The sequence below is a fragment of the Ovis canadensis genome, chromosome 3, assembly GCF_042477335.2.
Source record: "Ovis canadensis isolate MfBH-ARS-UI-01 breed Bighorn chromosome 3, ARS-UI_OviCan_v2, whole genome shotgun sequence".
NCBI classification, from domain to species: domain Eukaryota; kingdom Metazoa; phylum Chordata; class Mammalia; order Artiodactyla; family Bovidae; genus Ovis; species Ovis canadensis.
In genome coordinates, this window is record NC_091247.1 from 167,994,809 (window position 1) to 168,014,880 (window position 20,072).

General features: G+C 42.7%; 1 protein-coding gene and 1 long non-coding RNA gene across 48 annotated transcripts in view; one reads left to right on the forward strand and one right to left on the reverse strand.

The window, feature by feature from the left end:
- The window catches only part of R3HDM2 (R3H domain containing 2), a 162,579-nt gene that overhangs the window by 126,425 nt on the left and 16,082 nt on the right, over nucleotides 1–20,072 (forward strand). For 17 of the 47 annotated variants that reach the window (XM_069584917.1, XM_069584881.1, XM_069584924.1 and 14 more), the window contains 10 exons: nucleotides 109–235; nucleotides 1,223–1,301; nucleotides 1,952–2,011; nucleotides 2,568–2,708; nucleotides 3,136–3,244; nucleotides 5,989–6,084; nucleotides 8,964–8,995; nucleotides 9,094–9,147; nucleotides 13,673–13,905; nucleotides 16,039–16,205. In XM_069584917.1, the coding sequence (XP_069441018.1) occupies nucleotides 109–235; nucleotides 1,223–1,301; nucleotides 1,952–2,011; nucleotides 2,568–2,708; nucleotides 3,136–3,244; nucleotides 5,989–6,084; nucleotides 8,964–8,995; nucleotides 9,094–9,147; nucleotides 13,673–13,905; nucleotides 16,039–16,205 (1,098 nt within the window). The remainder of the gene's footprint in view (nucleotides 1–108; nucleotides 236–1,222; nucleotides 1,302–1,951; nucleotides 2,012–2,567; nucleotides 2,709–3,135; nucleotides 3,245–5,988; nucleotides 6,085–8,963; nucleotides 8,996–9,093; nucleotides 9,148–13,672; nucleotides 13,906–16,038; nucleotides 16,206–20,072) is intronic. The other 30 variants (XM_069584887.1, XM_069584897.1, XM_069584890.1 and 27 more) reach the window with 3 other exon arrangements.
- The window catches only part of LOC138437496 (uncharacterized), a 28,242-nt gene continuing 25,949 nt past the window's right edge, over nucleotides 17,780–20,072 (reverse strand). The window contains exon 3 of the long non-coding RNA XR_011255988.1: nucleotides 17,780–18,091. This is a non-coding gene — a long non-coding RNA (uncharacterized lncRNA). The remainder of the gene's footprint in view (nucleotides 18,092–20,072) is intronic.

Genomic DNA, 20,072 nt, shown 5'->3' on the forward strand with positions numbered 1-20,072 from the left:
AATACAATGCTATCACCCTAAGATTTGCCTTCTTTTAGATTTTAAAGGAGCTGCAGGAGAGTTAATTGTTTTCCCTTTTGATTATATTTCTCTTTCTCCTTGTCCAAGGATATAATTCAATTGCACATCAGCTGCCCCTCTGACAAGGAGGAAGAAAAGTCCACAAAGGATGTCTCTGAAAAGGAAGACAAGGACAAAAACAAAGAAAAGGTCCCCAGGAGGATGCTGTCTAGAGGTGAAGACTTTACCCCTCTCATCTGTTCTAGGGCCTGGCTCTTCGGTGCCCTTCCCTTCCACCTCCCCACTGGCCTTATCGGCCCAGCAGTGTACGGTGTCCTGCTGACTTCGTTGTTTGGGGAGTTGCCTAACTAGGTTACTTGCTTTGCTGCTTTATCCAGCTCTGCCTTAGGGCTGACAGAGAGCTACTCTGTTAACATTGGGCTACCGATAGCAGGAGGACATTGTAGTCAATTCTGATTTTATTCTTACTTTTGGAATAAATAGTGATGGATTACCACTGGTAGCAGATTCAGTACCATTTGTAGTTTGGAGATGCTCAGAGTGATTTTTTTTAATAATTAAATTTACATGTAATTATTAAGCTCTATTTGGTTTTAAATTCCTGGGCTGGTAGCAAAAAGACATGGTCCACAGAAATGGAGGGAATTCCCTGGCAGTCTAATCATTAAGACTCAACTCTTTCACTGCCGTGGGCCCAGGTTCGATCCCTGGTCAAGGAATTAAGATCCCACAAGCCATGTGGTATAGCCAAAAACAAATTTTTTTAATGATAGTTAAGAGGGAAAAGGCAGTCGTAGTGTTAAAATTTTATAAGCAAATATAAACATATAAATAATCACCATTTGAATATATTTGCTGAGGTTCTGGAAAATTCAGCCCCATCAGACCTTAGAATTTATTTTCTTTAACTAGAATAAAACCTTTGTTTTGGTCTGGCCTTTTGGTAAATACTTACTGATGGCAAGGTGACTATTCAGTGTAATATGAATAAAACACTGACCCAGATTCCACCTTCTGTCATTACGGGAAATTTTGAGAGGCTGGTAAATCAAGGTTACTCTCATTTTAAGCTAAAACTCCTGAAGTTTGATTCTACTTTTCCTCTTATGTCTCCTGATCAGATTATAGGCTTCTGCTTGGGGTTAAATATCATACAAAGCAGTTTCATTTATTTCAAATTTATTTCATTGTGGTGTTCTAGACTCCAGCCAAGAATATACGGACTCCACTGGAATAGACCTACATGAATTTCTTGTAAATACACTGAAAAAGAACCCAAGGTAATAGCATGATTTGATGGAAGGGGGAAAGGGGCTGGGATCAGCAGAATACCCAAGAAGCCAAGTAGCTTCTCCAAATTTTTCTATTATTATTAGAATCTGGGATGCCCATTTCCCCTACACCCCCCACCACCATTTTTCTCCAAAGTAGTTTTATATCTGTGGACGGATTCAGAATACCCTTATATTGAGATTTCTGCTTTCAGAAGAGTTGAGAAAAATTCTGTGGAAGAATGGAGACAAAAAAATATCGAGGCTTAAGAATACAATTAAAAAGTACAGAAGAAAAAAGAATTGATTTGTAACAAAGCTAAATCATACTTGTTTACAAATTCTATAAATAACCAGATGGAGTATAGAATTGCGATTAGTATAAGTATGAAGTATGTGTTTGTATGACTATGACTGCCAACAGAATTAGGTTTCTGATAAGGGAAACAGAGGACATGATTAGGAGGCTTGATTTTTTTAAAGTAACGTAAGACAGGGTAGTGAGGTTGGCAGCCTTTGCATTTTTGATCCACTCTTAGAGTTTGGATTTATTCCTCCCTTAAGCTTCTATAGTGAGCAGGTTGTGTTTTCAATATTTGTGTCAGTGTCTATGGGAGGGCTGCCTTTTGTTTTGTTTTGTTTTAATCTTTTTTAAACAGGGACAGAATGATGCTGCTAAAATTAGAACAGGAGATTCTGGACTTTATTAATGACAACAAGTAAGTTACTTGAATGAAATACACCTTAGAGGTGGGAGGGGGTACTGGAAAGAAACTTAGGTAAAATTTAAGGATATCCCTCTTTTATCGTTCCCTTAAAGTCTGAATTTTGAAGTAATAACTCACTAGGAACCAGGAAGAGTTGGGAAGACATAATCACAGTGAATCAAAATGTATATGTGTGGAAACTAAATCAGGTTTTTAAATTATCACTTAGACTTGAGTTGAAAAATATTTATATCTTTTCAGCAGCTAGCCCTTTGTCCCATATTTCACTATTCTTAAGTTTCTCCCTTTTTTCTTTGTAGAATATCATCCAGGTGGGTGAGACCTAGGGCTTTTTGTCTAAGGAGCAGTCTTAATGAAGATAGTGGGTCAGAGGGATCTACACAATACTGTAGATAAAGCTGAGAGAACTTGTTTGGTTACCATTGAGTAAATATCTATCTTCCTTATAATAATGTCTCGTAGGAATTTCTCCACTTTCAACAAAGAAAAATTACAATTGGCTATTATTTGTTCTTATTTCACTTTTCCCCCCTGGGTTTCCCTGCAGCAACCAGTTCAAGAAGTTCCCTCAGATGACCTCATATCACCGGATGCTATTACACCGGGTAGCTGCCTATTTTGGGATGGACCACAATGTAGATCAAACTGGAAAAGCTGTCATCATCAACAAAACCAGTAACACAAGAATGTAAGGGAGGAAACCACAGATTGGGAAGACTTTCCTAGGATAGCTCTGGGGTGGGAGAGGAAGATGCAGGATTTCTCTTTCTGGAGAGGGAACAGTGGAGGGAGTGGGTAGGTTATGTTATCAATTTCTACTCTTTTTGAAGCCGTGGAGATGGATTCTAGAGGCATTGGCATTTTGTGAAGACTGGCCCCTGGCTCTCTTCACCTTTAGTGATAGGATAGGAATAACTGTGGAAGAAGGTAAGTTATAGATGTATAAAGAACAGTCCTTGAGGATTTCGTTAAAACTTTCACACGACTTTCGGAATGGCTGACTTCAGAGATCTCCTGGGTGGGAGTTGTGGAATTTAAGAGAACTGTATAGAAGGTCTGCTTCCTAACAGAAGAGTCTTTCTTCCCTTCCTTCCACATTTCTCTCCCAATCCCAGCCCTGAACAGAGATTCTCAGAACATATAAAGGATGAGAAGAATACAGAATTTCAACAGAGATTCATTCTTAAGAGAGATGATGCCAGTATGGACCGAGATGATAACCAGGTGAAGACTGGAAAGGGTTGGGTCTATACAGAGAGATTGCAGTAAGAGAAACTGGGAGGGGAGAAGAGTTTTTGTGGGTTGGAGAAAACTCAAAATATCTTAGTATGGAAGGAAACTCTTGAGCTACACTGAGTTGGCTTTAGCTTAATGTTGAGGATTAAGTATACTTGTTGAGCTAAATGCCACCCTCTTAGCCCCAGAGTGACATGGTGCTGAGGTTTGCTGGGTTTTCTCATTTGGCCTGGAACTCCCTGGTTCTGCCACTGACTTCTAACTCCACTTCATTTTGGGACAAAGCAAGGTCCCTCCCTGCTTCAACCTTGATTCAACTGATGGCTCCATTCTTTTTTCCTTTAATAGTTAGGAATTTCTTTGGGAACAACCCAAAGCTACTTTTATCCCACTTGCACTCTTCCTGTCTCAGAGCTAGCCTTGAACTGGGAAAATTGTTATCTGAATTACCCACTTGTAAAGGTGTTTCTGATCCCGTTCTGCAAACCCTTTATTCTTTTCCCAACTCCTTCCAGCAAGGTGAGTGAGTCAGTTTGGCTTTTGATGCTTGAAACCTCAGGCTCCCCATTTTGATCCACTCCTGTGGGAATGAGAAGTGAAGAGTCTGCCCTATCCCTTCATTTATGGGCCTGGCTTTTGCCCTGACTTCTAGCGCATCCTTCAGATAGTGATTATTTGGAGTTAGTTTCCTAGCTTCATACGGGGTTAAGATCCAGCCTGCTTCTGCTTGGCCTCCAAAGGAGGTTAGGTAGAGAACCAGGATTACAGTTTAAATAATATGGTGGGGTAAAGCCAATAAAATTAGTCTTGCTAATTCATGATAACTCTAGTAATATCTTACCTGTAGAGTCAAAATTAGTTTCCTCTCAATATTGTCTGGTCCTGAGACCAGGACTTTTCCTGCTTGCTACTTGAGTATCTGAGGGAGTCCTTTTGAGAAAAGTGCCGTTATCTATTGTGGACAAACATGCTGGGTCTGATTGAAAACAATGAAACATACAAAAGATAAATAAAATTTAAAAACAAGAAAGAGCCTTTCCATCCTGATGCCCTTCTCTCCATTTTCCCAAAACCCCTTTTCTGTGGATCAGGAATTATTCAGGCCTAGAGGCACATTGGGGTGGGATGGACTCTCTCCCTACTGTGAACTTTTCATCTCTCGGCTTCAGGCTTGATCCATAATAGCGTAGGCTCTATGTACTTTCTGTCTGTGATATTAATAATAAACACAGTAATTGCTATTACATTGAGTGTTTTCCCTCTGCTAGCCTCTGTTCTAAATACATTATATTCATTATCTCATTTAATCCTCTCCACAACCCAGTCTAGATGGGGATTATTAGCCTCGTTTTAAATATAAGTAAACTGAGCTAGGAAATGTTAAGTTAGTTGCCAGTGACATTACTTGGAGGTAGCAGAGCTGAGATTCTGCCTGACCTCAAAGCCCATTATGCTCTATCTGTTCTGCCACTGGTTAACCAGTGCTAGGGGCTAAGGACAATATAGCACTTGAGGTCCTATATCTTCTTGGCATGGGATTGGTAAAAAGGACATTTAGTAGAATCTAGGTTCTTTAGGCTAGCGAGAGCTACATCTAGTCAAAAGTTGATACTCCTGAAATTATGCTTACTTCTGGCAATTGGTGAAGACCAGGAAGATCAGCCTAGACCAGTGGTCTCCTTGGTTGCTTCATCTGAAACTTTAAAAGCCTCTGGATTGAAGGTCAGAATCTTTGATAACCTGATGACATGCATTTGATGACTTACCTCCCTCAGAACACTTTGCCTTCAAGAGCAGTATGGGAAAAGGACATTCTGTAACATCCTACCCAGGACAGTGCTCACAACTCGCAGGCTAAGAGGGGTAGAGATGGTGGTGGAGAGTGGGGGGTAGGCTCGCAGATGTGGCGGTCTGCCCAGCCGTCCCCTCTGGTCTCCTGGCCGCGCTTTTCTGAGAGCGCAGGGCTCTCTGTCCTCTGCTCTGTCACTGAGCTTCTCGCTTTCCTCGCAACACTCGTTTGTCTGTCCCTTCCCTGTCCATCTTTCTTTCTGTTCTCCTTTTCCTTCTCTTTTCTTCTTCGTGTTGCTGTGTTCTCTTTCTACCGTGTATTTCTGTAAGCTCTCACCCTTTCCCTCCCTCTAGTAGCTGTAGTTAAGATGAGAAAAAATGCTTAAGCTCTGAGTTTAGCTTCGCCCTTGGGCTTTCACTTGCAAGGCCCTCTTTGCTGAGCTCTGTGTGACTTGGATCTACAGGCCATGGCATCAGTGACTAAAGGGATAAGGTCAGGTGCTAGTTCTGTAAAAACTTCTAAATTTAGCTCTGGTAAATAAATGCCTGTCTCTTCTCCTTTTCTGGCTTCCTCCTATCCCTTGCTTTCCCTCCAAAGCAATGCTGTTTATTCCATGGGCTATTCTCTTCATCCTTACAGACTGGAGAGTACCCTACTACATAAGGAAGCAACCTAATCCTTATCAAAAGTTACTGTTCTTGATACTCTGGTTGGGGTGGGTGGGAAGCTGGTGAGGCCCCAACCATCCAGAAAACCTGATCTCCCAAACTGCATGGTCAGATGTACCCAGTGAAACCTGTCCAACACTGGAAATTTTATTTCTTTTTTTTTCCATTTTTTTGATGGCAACTATAAACTCTCCCGGTTTCTCTTCCTTGCTGGTGTGCAGTGAGCTTGCAGTACGAGGAGAACTTAACTAGCTTAATTCTGCTCATCGATCTAGATCAGAGTTCCATTGCAGGATGGAAGGAGGAGCAAGTCAATAGAAGAGAGAGAGGAGGAATATCAAAGGGTCCGAGAGAGAATATTTGCCCGAGAGGTAAGTGTAGCTTCTGAGAGTTGTCAGCCCCTAGCTTTTAGCTCTTAATCTTTGGAACTGTGAATGGAATGAACCCGCCATATATGTTTTGTTGTTTTTTTCTGATTTTGTTTTTAACCAACATCAGCCAGCCCCATATTTGATCTCTAAAATTAAATGTAGCTTATTAGAAAGCTGCAGATTTTTATTCGTATTATTGTTAATGCATATGGCCTATAAAGAGAACAAATGGAGTGGCTGAATTTGGTAGATTTGATTAGACTGAAAATAGAAATGGTTTTGGCAGGGCTTATAGAAGGGCCCTGGATCTTGCCTGTCAAACCCTCCTCCCGCTTACCCTCTTTCACTTCCACTATCTATTTTAGGCGTCTTTGCTTTTAAGTGGAAGACTTAGTGTCCACACAGCCTATATACATTCATCTTGTTTGGTCTGGCTCATTTTTAGGCTATGTTGGTGATTATCAGAGCACAGATGTGGCATCCATTCTCTGAGCTCCACATTCCACACGCACAGAGGGTACGGTACACTCACTATTCCGTGCAGTCTTGACCTGAATAGGAAGTCTCTTTCTTCCTATATTTCTTACCTTGTTTCTTAGAATAGGCCTGCTCCATGGGCCAAAAGGCAACATGAGTTGTTATGGGCAGCTTTATTCTTAAGAACTGTTGGCCATATCAGATATACTTGGTATCCCTGTGTCTGGTGGCCTTTGCCTGCCAGACTGAACAGAAGTATAGGAGGATTTCAGGAAGGGCAAGAGAGAAACAAATCTCCAGAAAATATATGATCCAGATAGTAGCACCATCTTACAGTCAAATTAGCCAACGAAGAAGAGCCAGCCTCCCTTTGTCATCAAAAGATGGCCAATTCTAATCAATACTTAGATGCACACTGCTCCCCTCCCACTTGCTCACTCTCCCTCATCAAGACAAAAACAAAAACAAAAACATATCTTCTCATCATCACCTAGCTCAGAAAAATATTGTCTCTAACTTATAAAAAACCAAACTCCTCTGTGAACTTGTTCCATTGTCTTGGAAGACACAGTTGTTCAGGGAGCCTCACTGTGGTCAGATACACAGCAAATCTTCTGGCCTAAAGTCTGAGGAGAAGGACTCTTCTTATGTTATGTAGCTTTCCATTCTGAGTCAGAAAAACCCATCCTCCCAATTATCCAGCTGTGGCCCAGAGACAGTTTTTCTAACTTTATCTGAAAATCAGTTGAGTGGAATGCTAGGAGAGTGGTCATTTGTACATGGCTACAGCTGGTGAGGACCCTAAATTGTGGACAGGGCAGAATGGTGGAAGTTAATAGCAAACATTCATGTAGTGCTTATTATCTTTCAGACCCTGTCCTTAACACTTTGCACACAAAAATTTATTTTATCTTCACACTAGGCCTGTGTGATAGGTTACATTATCTACCTCATTTTAGAAATGAGGGACTGAGGCATGAAGAGGTTAAGTAACCTATGATCACGCCACTATTTAGTGAAAGAGCCGATATTTGAATTCAGGCAGTCCTTGGCTCCAGAGTCAACGCTCTTAACCCCTTAAGTAAACCACCTCTCAATAGCTTGCTCTGCTCTGGGCTTTTTAAATTAAGAAGTTCCTGTGACAGCATAGCTACCTGTGATGTGCTCCTCTGCTTCACCGACACATGGAAAATGACCGTTCCACCATGCCAGCCATTAGCAAAGCCATTCTGAAAGCACAGGTAACTTTTCATAGGACATTAGGGCTTATTATGTACAACACTGGACTGTATCTATACTACCATAACAAGGGAAGCTCTTCTCTCCTTTTTCTCTGATATTTAGTCTCTCAAGCCTCTACTAATATGTGTACTCTTTGTTAAATCCTTATGGATTTATCATTTTCGTTTTAGCACTTCCTAACTCTTGCTGTGGTAGAGGCATCAGGAATCTCAAAAGGTCTAAGCAGGGGGAAGTGGCCAAAGCCTACTATATGCCAGAGATTCCCATGTGGAGAGGAAAAAACCTGGCCAATCAAAGGCAACTGATTAAGGGTGGAGTTGTGGGTTGCCGAAGAGGGGAGGAAGAGGCAGTCCAAAAAGAAAGGGAAGTGGCAAGAAGGGTGTTTGGATGGAAATGCTGCTGCTACAGCCTTCTCTGGAGCTGAGCTGTGTTTGGGAAAGCTGCCCCACTCAGGCTCTCCTCCGCACGAAGGCCCCTGTGCTCAGCAGCTGGACACTCTCTGTACCTTTTTCTAAGGCTTGGGAGTCCACCATAATGCTCACTTCACTCAGCTCAGTGGCTTTGTCAGGAAATGATCCCCAAAAGGAATGTTTCAGGCTTTTAATTTTCTCATTTTTTCTAGGCTCTGAAAAGTACCTGCTTCCCCAATTTCTTACTCTCCTTGGGTGTCAGGTCAGAATGTCTTTCATTTTGGCCAGTGTAGAGGACAGAAATGGGATAGTCATTGAGGATGATTTCTAAAAAAAACTAAATTTTTTTCTCTTCTCTCCCTTTTCCCTTTCTTTGAATACTCTTTAGGACTAAGCACACCAGTTATTATGCTCAGCTTACCTATAGAGAGAATAAATTTAGAGCTAAAAAGGAATTAATAGTTAGGTTAATACTTTCCTCTTTCTCCTTTCCATACTCCTACCTTCATTGACCTCTCTTTTTAAACACTCTGTGGGAAGGCTAAAAACTCTGAACGCGCTTTCCCATTAAAGGTGAGAAGTCAGATTGGGTGTGTGGGTGTGGGTCATCCTGTCCCTGCTCCCTCTCTCCCTGTTGGGGGGTGAGCTTGGTTTGAGGACCGTGGGTATTCATAGCATCATGGACACCCTTTTTGGTTATGCCATGCTGTTTTCTTATAAGTTATTTTCCGTTTTCTCCCCTTCACCTAGACTGGCCAGAACGGATATCTAAATGACATCAGGTTAGTACCACTTAGCATGTTCCCTGCTTCTCATTGAGCTTTGTCAGTGAGGTTAATATAATCCTGTAATGATGCTTTTCTTTGATGTTAACCAACAGACTCTCCAAAGAAGCCTTTTCTTCTAGCTCTCACAAGAGAAGGCAGATTTTTAGGTACCTCTGTGTGGTCTATATCTCTCCTTGTTTTTGTTTGTTTTTTAAATTTTATTTTGTTTTGCTGTAATCTTTTCAGCGGAGTAAGTTTGCTCCATGCATGGCTGCTTGTGGAATAAGTCAGTTTGTGGTTTTTGCAACATTGGATATTTTCCCCATTTTAAAAAAATGGCTAGTGCTCAATGACTTTACTTCTATTGTTGCTGATTTCGCTGTAAGTCCTGGATAGGTGGTGAAGGGGACCAGATAAGTATGTTTAGGATAGGTACTGCTCTGTTTCTGAAGTTTGCTGAAACTGAGCATTTTTGGAGGATTTCAGCATATATTTGAAAGTGAAAGTGAAAGTTGCTCAGTCATGTCTGACTCTTTGCGACACCATGGACTATATAGTCCATGGAATTCTCCATGCCAGAATACTGGAGTGGGTAGCCTTTCCCTTCTCCAGGGGATCTTCCCAACCCAGGGATCGAACCCAGGTCTCCTGTATTGCAGGTGAATTTACCAGCTGAGCCACAAGGGAAGCCTATTAAGGTAAAAGAACAGGTGTCATTTGGCTGCCTTTTCCAAATCTATGGAAAGATGTGAAGAACTTATCCCTCACCCAGCATAGGGGAATGTTTTGTATCCTTAAGAAGGAATAGTACATGCACATATTTTAAAAAAACATACAAACACCTCTGTCTATGTGGTTTTCTCTTTGGAAAATGTAACGTGTAAGATGAGTTCAGAAAGGCCTTAGAATGGACTTAGGGCATGTCCTTTATATAATTGTCCATGACTTATTCTTAATGTTGCTGAAAGCTACTGTACTAACTTCTGTGCCTCATATTCTCCATTTTCCGCAAAGCAGTTGTGAGCTTCTCTCTTCATCTCAGTCTCTCAATCCCATCCCAGACAATTACAAAGGCAATGTGAAAGAAGCACTTTAGGACCATATCCTGACCCTGACTCATTTTAAGTATATACTTTACATTTTACCAACAGAAAAACTATAGAGTACAGAAAACCTGACAATTTAATTCTAGGATTCAGGTCTCACTCTTTCCAAAGGGTTTATCTCTTTTCTCAATCCTAAGCTTGATGCTGCTTTTGCTTAGTCGCTTCAGTCATGTCTAACTGTGTGACCCTATGGGCTGCAGACTGCCAGCCTCCTCTATCCATGGGATTCTGTAGGCAAGAGTACTAGAGTGGGTTGCCATGCCCTCCTCCAGGGGATCTTCCCAACCCAGGGACTGAACCCAGGTCTCCTGCACTGCAGGCGGATTCTTTACCATTGAGCCACCAGGGAAGCCTCCTAAGCTTGATATGTGCTCACTAACACACATTAGTTACAGCTATCATCCCCAGTACTTTAGTAGTCCCTTCTCTATCACCCTTTCTAGAACTAATTAAACCATGTGGAAATTGGGATAGCAAGATTTCAACCCTTCCTGGGAAGGAGAGTTATCTCCCATTCCACATCTCTGAACTCTTTTTCCTAGACCAGCCTGCCCTGAGATTCATCTGAAAGCCCAAGCAAAAGGGCTCTGTGTCGTCAGTGATAGTCAAGATAGAGTCTCCCTTAAAAAAAATCTTACTCCATAACCATTCCAGAATACCTTTAATAAACAGAACTTTTAAGTTAAAAGTGTGTGTGACAATGTGCAGCACTTTATAGTTGCCACAGTATATTGTATCTCATTGAATTCTCTGAATATCCTGATGTGGTGAGTTGGTTTACATGTAAGAGAACAAAAGCAAGAAAGATTAAGTAGTTAGCCAAGCTTACATGGCTGTTAGTGGCAAAACTGGGACTGACTCTGTCCAGTGTTCTTTTCACCACACTACACAAGCTGTCTATAAATATCACGCCTAATTGATTCACTGATAAGAATGACGCCCTTATTAGTGCTGTGGAGCATCAGACTGCATCACACTGTGCAGATAATGGCTTGAAGGAGCTAGTGAGCAGGTACAGCCTTCTCCTGTCCAGACCTCCTTTTAAGCTACTGCTTTCCATACTGAGTTTTGATTAAAGATCTAGGTCATCTAAAATGCAGCTCCATGGACTCTTCAGGGGGTAGCTTCTTCCTCTATTTGGGTACTAGTCCAGAGCTCATATGATTAGAAGCCGATTTTCTCTAACTTTTAAACCTCTCTTCCCAGGTGTGTGAAACGAATACTGATATATCAGATTCCATTATCTCTGTTAGCAATAATGTGGATAATAATAATAACTATGGCAACTTCTCTGTTCTTTGGAAGATTCTACTCCACTGCACCATTGATAAATAAGCTACCTGAGGTTTACTGAGAAGCCCACCTCTTTCATGGGCCTCTCTACCCAAGACCAATAAACAGGACTTTTCACCAGCACTAAATTTACTTGTAAAAACTAAGTCATCTCCTGATTGTGCTGTCAAGTGTGAATGTCTCTGTCCTTCACCTCCATCTCACCAACACATACACAACCCAGTCCAGTGCTTAGAATTAGATCTAGTAACTTTCCCTAATTGCCTTATGTTTAGTGAAGTACAAAGATGTGACTAGAGATTAGCTTTAGTTGGTAGAGAAATAGAATTGATCTGTCTTCCTAGTCCAGACTCAACTTAGATTCTCCAGCTCTCAGGGGTGTAGTGTACTAACCCAGGTTAGAAGACCATCAGACAGTCCACATTTGAGCACTAGGCCATTACTGTCTTGGGGGAACTGGATCAGTACAGAAGTGCTGCCAGTTTGGCTCAAGTTTCCCAGGTGTTTGGTTTAAAGTTGACTCATTTCACTGTCTATCCCTGGTAGAAAAAGAATGTAAATGGCAGAATTGCTCTAATAGAGAGTATAGTGTTTGATTTAGATATAAAAGGCCATTAGGGCTTGTCTTACAGAATTCAAGTTCTAATGTCTAATGAGCAGCCTCATTCATTGGTGCTGCTGTATTCCCATATCCCACAGACAAACACATCTTTATTGAGTCCAGTCAGTAGATTTGAGCTGTTGGCTCTTACTTCAGGTTGATTCTGTTCCTGGAGAGTCCCTGAGTTATTCTTGTGTCTTGTTTCCCATTCTACTTTTGACGTCCCCAAGAGAAAGGGGGTAAAGCATTGGGGAAACATTAATATTTTCCAGTCTTCTAACTGTATAGAGAGAAGCATTGAGGTTATATGTATCAATATATCTACTTAAGATTCAGAGAATTAGCATGTCCCTAACCATCTAGGCCAATGTGTCTTAGCCCCGCATGATTGACTAAACACTAAAATAGTGACCCTAGCAGATATTTTGTCTGTTTTTCCTACAGTATCTTTGAAATAGATATTCTAATAAAGAAAAGTATTTTCTTTAATATTACCCCCTTAAGAAAAATAACTTTCTTTACTAGGATAACTCTGAGCCTGATGTCTTTGAAGAGCTGTGGGCTTTGGGATAGAGTATTCTGTTTGCTTTGGGTGGGAAAAGGAGGGAACCCAAGCTACCATGATTGTTGCTCAATTGCTCCCCCACATACATATCAAAATCATTATAATTGTTATCATTTGGTTTTCTTAGATCATTAGTTATTGGAGCGGTGGGGGATCTGAAAGGAAAATTCCTGATTGTTGATTGCTTATCAATTAAGTGGCAGTAAGAGTCAACACTGAGGATTTTCAGGCTAACCTCAGATAGCTTGAGGAGCACAGCTGTTTATAATTAAAGTGATTATAGTATCAGGCTAACCCTGATGTTTCCAGAGTAAAATAAGAGGATGAATCCCTTTTCTCAGTAGCCTTGTGCCTTACCTAGGGCAACAGTGTTATTAATATGGAGGCAGCTAGGCACAATCAGCCCCCTCCTCTTTGCCATCCTGAGTCCTAAGGATATGTTTGCTTGATTGTGCTGAGGATGTCAGCCTTTAGAGACCCTGGAATAAATTGTTCTCAGATACTAACACAAGACTTCCACAAAACAGGTTGGGTTGATTCCAGACTATCAGACTGAGTTTTCTCTTTATCAGACTCAGTGCCCCTTTAGTCACTGTACTCTTCTTCCCAACCTTGAAAAAGTGGCTGTGAGCAACATCTCTGCTGGCTCAGACATGTGTTGTATGGAAGACCTGATGTGAGATTTATCCATGTCGTTGGCTACTGCTGCCTTCTAGCAATAGTAACTTCTTGGAGTCCTTTTGTTTCAAGAACTCCCAGAAGGAACTGGTACCCCTGTGCTCCCCACTATTTCCTGCATGTGTGGGACCCCTGCAGGGCCAGGGGAAGAGACCGCAGCCAATCTCAGCATCATGTACGTGGTTTCCCGCCCACCTCTGGTCTGCTGTATTGAACTAGTTGCCAGCGCACTGTCTTCCAGATTTGCCTCTGCTCTCTGTACTGTACTGGATCTTGTTCTGTCTGCTCCCATCAAGTCTTGGTTGGCCAGCCAACTAACACAAAGTCAGTGTCCATCCTCCCCAACCCTCACCCCTTCTCTGTTACTGGAAGAATAGAAATGAACTCTCTCCTAGCCCTTCTGCTGAAGTGGTAGGTGGGAGGCGCTCTGACCACTGTGGTCTCTGCAGGGGGAACCGTGAGGGGCTGAGCCGCACCTCAAGCAGCCGCCAGAGCAGCACAGACAGCGAACTCAAATCCCTGGAGCCACGGCCTTGGAGCAGCACAGACTCCGATGGCTCTGTCCGGAGCATGCGGCCCCCTGTCACCAAAGCCAGCAGCTTCAGTGGAATCTCCATCCTCACCCGGGGTGACAGCATCGGGAGCAGCAAAGGTGGCAGTGCAGGAAGGATCTCCAGGCCAGGTACCACAGCTTCTCTCCTTCCATCACTGCTTGTGTATCTTCTGCAAAACATCACTGATAGTTACTTTTAACAAAACACTTGTCCCATATTGTGTCCCAGAAACCTCACACAGTCAGATGAGGGGAAGTTTGACTTCTTGGATCCATTGTCCTTTGAGTTCCTTCTCTGATTTCCTTTCTAACCTTTTTTCCTAATTGAAAAAAAAACTGACTGGGATTAGATCATTTTATGTGATTTCTGACCAAGGGGGGACAGCTGTGTCAACCCCGGTTCAGGTTATGTACTAAAATAAGGATGATTCTGAGGCCCCTTAGACTATAAAGAGGGTTTGTAAAGTAGAGGTTACCTTAGAGTTTGTAATTTTGTAATTAATTGGTAGCAGCCAATAGGCTTGAAAGTTTAAGCATCACTGCTGCAACTGCTGCTCTGGAGCCCAGTCACGGAAAAGGAGCATGTGTTCCACCTGCCAGCCTGGGAGCACCCATCAGCTCTCCTGAGCGGCTGTGTAACTTTCTCCATCGATTTAGGCTGCAATCTTAGCAGAGGGCCATTCAGCTCTTTTTACCCAGTAAATCGCTATTTCACCATCCTCCTGCCTCTGAAGAATTTCTTGACTTTCATCCCCAAAGTTCTATTGGTCTTGTCCTCAAAAGACATCACTAGTGGCAAAGATTTTGCCTTTGTTTATGCTTCTCTGTTACCTCTTTTCTAATCCCACTGCTTCTCCCTTTATCCAAGCTTGTTTCCCTGCTTTACCCTCAGCTGACCGCACTGTGTGGCTTGCAGAGATCTTAGTTCCCAACCCCAGGTCGAACCCGGACCCTCAGCAGTGAATGTGCATTGTCCTAACCACTGGACCACCAGGGAATTTCCTATTCTCAACCCTGTTTTGAGCCAGTTTACTAATCTAAAACATAGATCTAATCCCATCAGTCCTCCCTTAAAAACATTCATGGTTCTGCATTTCTTACGTAATAAAATCCAAATTACTTAATATAGCATAACTTCCTGACTCCAGTTTGCCATCTCAGTCTTACTTTCAAATGTGCATCTTCTCCTGACCCTCCAACCATTTTCTGAGTATGGCATTAGCTTTGTCTCCTCTTAGCCTGAAAAGTCTTCTGTTCATCCCTCAAACCTGTCTCTTCTGCCACTTCCTGTTTAAATCCTTCCCTCTAACCCTCCCAAGAGTTATGCTTCCTAATCTTTGCTTTCATACAACTTTATTCATGTCACTGATGCATCCTTTATCCTTGAAAGTGAAAGTCACTCTGTCGTGTCCAACTCTTTGTGACCCCATGGTCTATATAGCCCATGGAATTCTCCATGGCCAGAATACTGGAGTGAGTAGCCTTTCCCTTCTCCAAGGGATCTTCAGAACCCAAGGATCGAACCCAGGTCTCCCACATTGCAGGTGGATTCTTTACCAGCCGAGCCACAAGGGAAACCCTTTATCCTTATCAGATTGTAATCACATGGATTACAATCCATGTGTCTGTCTCCATTGGAAGATCCTGTACTGTTCAAGGGCAAGGACTGTGTTTCCTTTACCTTTGTATCCTCAGTTCATTGTACAGTGCCTCACGTAGTACATATTCAGTAAAAGTATTTTGAGTAAATGCATTCATGGCTTGGACAGCCTGGAAATGAGGGAAATAGTTGAATGATGGCTGGTGGGGGCGGGGGGTGTGTGCACAGGCATGTACTTGGAGGTTGCCTTCAGCAACTTTTATGAGATGCTGCAAGTTGAGAGGAAATGAAAAGAGAAGACAGGTCTCTTAAGGGACTAGGAATATATACCTTCCCAGGAAGCAAACATTCATTTTTCAAGCTGTCTAATCATGATGGACTAGGGCACTCCAGGGGTTCATTTTCAAAACCCAACCTTGACAGTCAAGATGGTTATGGACACTGGGGAGTGGAAACCAGCTAAGATGAAGATTCCCATCAATAGGACATCTGAAATGCATCTGTGCTCATGCATGGATCTCCTAAGACAGTGGGAAATAGACAGAAGGGGAATGACGAGGAAAACAGCAAGGAAAGAGTCAGGCCCTACGACTGGGCCCTCCAGGGGTGGTATGTTCATGGCTTGTGCTTACAACTCTCACTGGGTCTCCTCTTTGCCTTAGGTATGGCGCTAGGTGCCCCAGAAGTGTGCAACCAGGTCACCTCATCCCAGTCTGTCCGGGGCCTTCTCCCTTGTACTGCCCAACAACAGCAGCAGCAGCAGCAACTTCCTGCTCTCCCACCCACGCCTCAACAACAGCCACCCTTGAATAATCACATGATTTCACAGGTGAGTCAGTCAGCACTCAGTGTTGGAGCCCCCTCTCCCCCGCCGAACTCTGATTCAAGCAAGCTCTGGAAGTACAGTCATGTCTCTTGTACTGTGGGTGGCAGGAAAGATCTGTTTTTGGAGACATGCCTCTCCCTCCCCCATTTCTTGTTTGTTAGTTGTGGGAGAGAGGAGTAAGGGCAGAGGTTTGGCCAAAGGGCTCTTAGTAGAGTCAGCCTGGGAGGTTTTGGTTTTTTTTTTCCCTGCTTAATATTTCCGTCTCTTCGTTCTGGGAATTGTCAGCGGGATCTTTTACTCTATCCCATATTTCTGCTGTACTCTGTCTCCCTCTGCATCCTGTGTAATTTCAAGGTGATTTTGCTTCCTACATCCATACATGGAGCTTGAAAAGATCACAGCTCCCACCATAGTCTGAGCTAAATGTATTTATATGACTGTTGAGCCATAAACAAATATTTATATATTGGTGTTTGGGGAAAAGTAAATAACACTTATCAAGACTCATGTACCATAAGTACATGCTCAGTCACTTCGGTTGTGTCTGACTCTTTGTGACGCCAGGGACTGTAACTCGACCGGCTCCACTGTCCTTGGGATTCTCCAGGCAAGAATACTGGAGTGGGTAGCCATTTCCTTCTCCAGGGGATCTTCCCCACCCAGGGATCAAACTTGCTTTTCCTGCATTGCAGGTGGATTCTTTACCCACTGAGCCATCTAGGAAGCCCAACCACAAAACCCCCCAGTGTTGTCTTCGTTTCCCATGCCATAAAAGAGCTCTCTTTCTCCTTCTGTTGCAGGGCTGTTAGACATTGGTACCAACTAGGGTTTGAGAAAGTTTTGCTTTTGTGGAGACCATGCAAGTGATAAGCATAAGAATCAGATCCTATTTTAAACTGGAACCTCCTACGTGTTTTAGGTTTAAAGTCTCTTTAATCCTCTGAGAACTGTGCTGAGATCTTCACTTACTCTTTTCTCCCATGAATAGAGCCTACACTTTCTCCTGCAGTATTCTCTGGTAGTTAGAAAGCCAGTATGTCTGTACTTCTTTCTGCTGTAGTTTAAGTTCTTGTTTCGCCTCCCAGACTCTCTTACCTCCACACTCAATTAGTCCAGCTTGGCCTCAGATAGGTCTCTTCCATAGGTACAAGAAGAAGTCCTAAGCACTGATACCCCAAGGATTGGAAACCAGAGAGGGAACACTCCAGAATGGCTCATCACTACCCCATTCAGTATATTGGAAAATGAAACTAGAATAAAGAACAGTGAAGATCTAGGAAACTCTGCCTTGTAGCTTCACACACATGCCAGTCATTCCAAGTCTTTCATCTCAGTCCCTCAGCAGTTTCTCTACAGTCCTGACTTTCTTATTCTACCACCCGGCGTCTTTCTACCACCTCATTAAGTCTCATTCACATCAGCTTACCTCACTCCATACTGAAGCATAACATGTGTGTGTGCTTTCCCTGTCTTGTGTCTTAATTTAGACCTGTAAGTGAGTAAACTCTGAACTTCTCCCTCTGGCCATCCCCTGCTGTTTCTGTGTATGTGCTTTACTTTTTTAAGGTCCCAGTATATTTTTTGAGTTTTTAAAAATGTGTGTATTTTAATACAGTTCTGTTTCCTTGTCTCCCTCTTAGTCTTCCATCTGTCTCCTCCATCCATCCATATCTAGAAACAGACAGCAAGAGTGGGAGGGGGATAAAGAGATAAGTAAAGAGTATAACCATTTGGGACTGAAAAACTTGTAGATAGAATGTTCAGGTGACTGGCCCTAAATCCCAAACTTTTACTCAGATTCTTTTCGTGCTTCTTGAGTCTTGAGGGTCAGTGGGTTGGTTGTTGGTATTGACTGATCATCTCCAGGCAGTACAGTGCTGGATTAGGTCCTGTAAATTGGAGACAGAGAAACATTATTTAGTACAGAGATATCAGAAATTTATTCTTGCACTTAATTGTGATCACAAACTCCAAACTAAAGAATCTTATGTTGGTTAATTTTGGTGTCTCTGAAGCACTCATGGTAGCTGCTAGTATTATACCAGCACCACCCCACTATATATATATATATCTCCTTTTCTCTTTATCCCTTTCTTCCTCTCCCTATTGCCTTTTTCTTTTCTTCCTTTCTCTTTACCCCTGTCTCTCAACACTGGTGGCTCTCCAAACTCAAGTTGTTAAACCCCAGAATACTTACCATTTCATTTCTCAGTGGTATGTAACAGGGAATGAAGGAAGTGACCACACGCACATACCACTGTGCTTACCCTAAAGGTTTTCCTTTTGAAGAAAAACCTTTAGCTTTGTAGCAACAAGCATTTGCCCCAGGCCTGGGGGACAGTTCCACATAAACTATGCTCTTCCCCTTCTTGGCAGCCCCTGCTGTTAGAGCAGGCTTCCGTATCACATATCAATAGAACCTTTGAAACCAGGGAGTGATTGTGAGGATTAAAGGGCCAGTGGCTACCTTTTGCCCAATTAACTGAGAGTAGACCTTATGAAAAGGAGTCCTCTGAGCCTCTCCCTGGAGTCCAGTCAGGATCCAAGAGCAATGATCGAGCCCAGAAGTCACCAGTAGGTGGCAGTCACGTCCCCCAGGGCCAGTCTTTGGCTTCCCTACCTGTAGTTCTTCAAAGTTCCCTAACTGGAGTTTGAGACTCTCCAAGAAGAGAACTGTGGCTGAGGGTAGTGGTAGATTCACTTAAAAATAGCACAGAGAACGCTTGCCTTTACCCCTCCCTTCCTCAGTCAGGAGAGGACGAACAGAAGAGCATTGTTTCTTTTCTCTTCACTTTTTTTTAAATTAGTTTTTTTTTATTGAAGGATAATTGCTTTACAGAATTTTGTTGTCTGTCAAACCTCAACATAAAACAGCCATAGGTATACATTTATGCCCTCCCTTTTGAACCTCCATCCCTCTCTTCACTTTTTATTCAAAACTCACAAACATGAGGACAGACAGGCAGTTATTTTACCACTTCACTGTCCCTAAGGTCTCCCATTGTCCCCCAGAGAATGTAAGGCCTGAAATATGGCAGGCCATCCCTCAAGAGGAAGAAATGGATTCGGATCATAGAAAATGGGTCTAAAAGTTACCAGCACAGGTAGCTCATGCTGAGCAGGTAGGCCAGCAGTTATATTTGGAATGTCACCAGCTTACAAAAAATAGGTGTGCCAGAGTTGCTGAGAGCTTATTTTCAAGGCTGTGGCAGTATCTCACTCAGGTCACACAGTCGAAAATCGGTAGCTTTTTCCAAGATGATTTACATTGTATTTAATGCAGATATCAGGAGTATTCTCCATGATGGGGGTCTTCTAATTTTTGGACTGTCTGCCTCTGGAGCTGTTAATCCCCTCTGAAAGGGTCTCCCAGGAGATATATGGCAGGCAGATATATATATTGATGCCTTGGTTCCCCCACAACTAACTCTTAATACTCTAAATTTGAAAGAAGGAAGGAGAATTATTCAAACAAAAAGATATATACGTAATTGTAGATATTTACATAATTGTTTGACTTCTCAGAGGTTAAAGCGTCTGCCTGGAATGCGGGAGACCCGGGTTCGATCCCTGGGTTGGGAAGATCCCCTGGAGAAGGAAATGGCAACCCACTCCAGTACTCTTGCCTGGAGAATCCCATGGAGGGAGGAGCCTGGTAGGCTACAGTCCATGGGGTCGCAAAGAGTCGGACACGACTGAGCGACTTAACTTACTAACTTACTTTACTGCTGGAGTGGGATGGAAAGAACATGTGTCAGGCAAAACTAGGCTCCTGTCCCTGCTCTGCCACGTTAGTTGTATGATCCTGGGTATGTGGTTTAATTTCTCTGAGCCGTATTATCTTAATTGCAAATATACGTTATCTCCCTA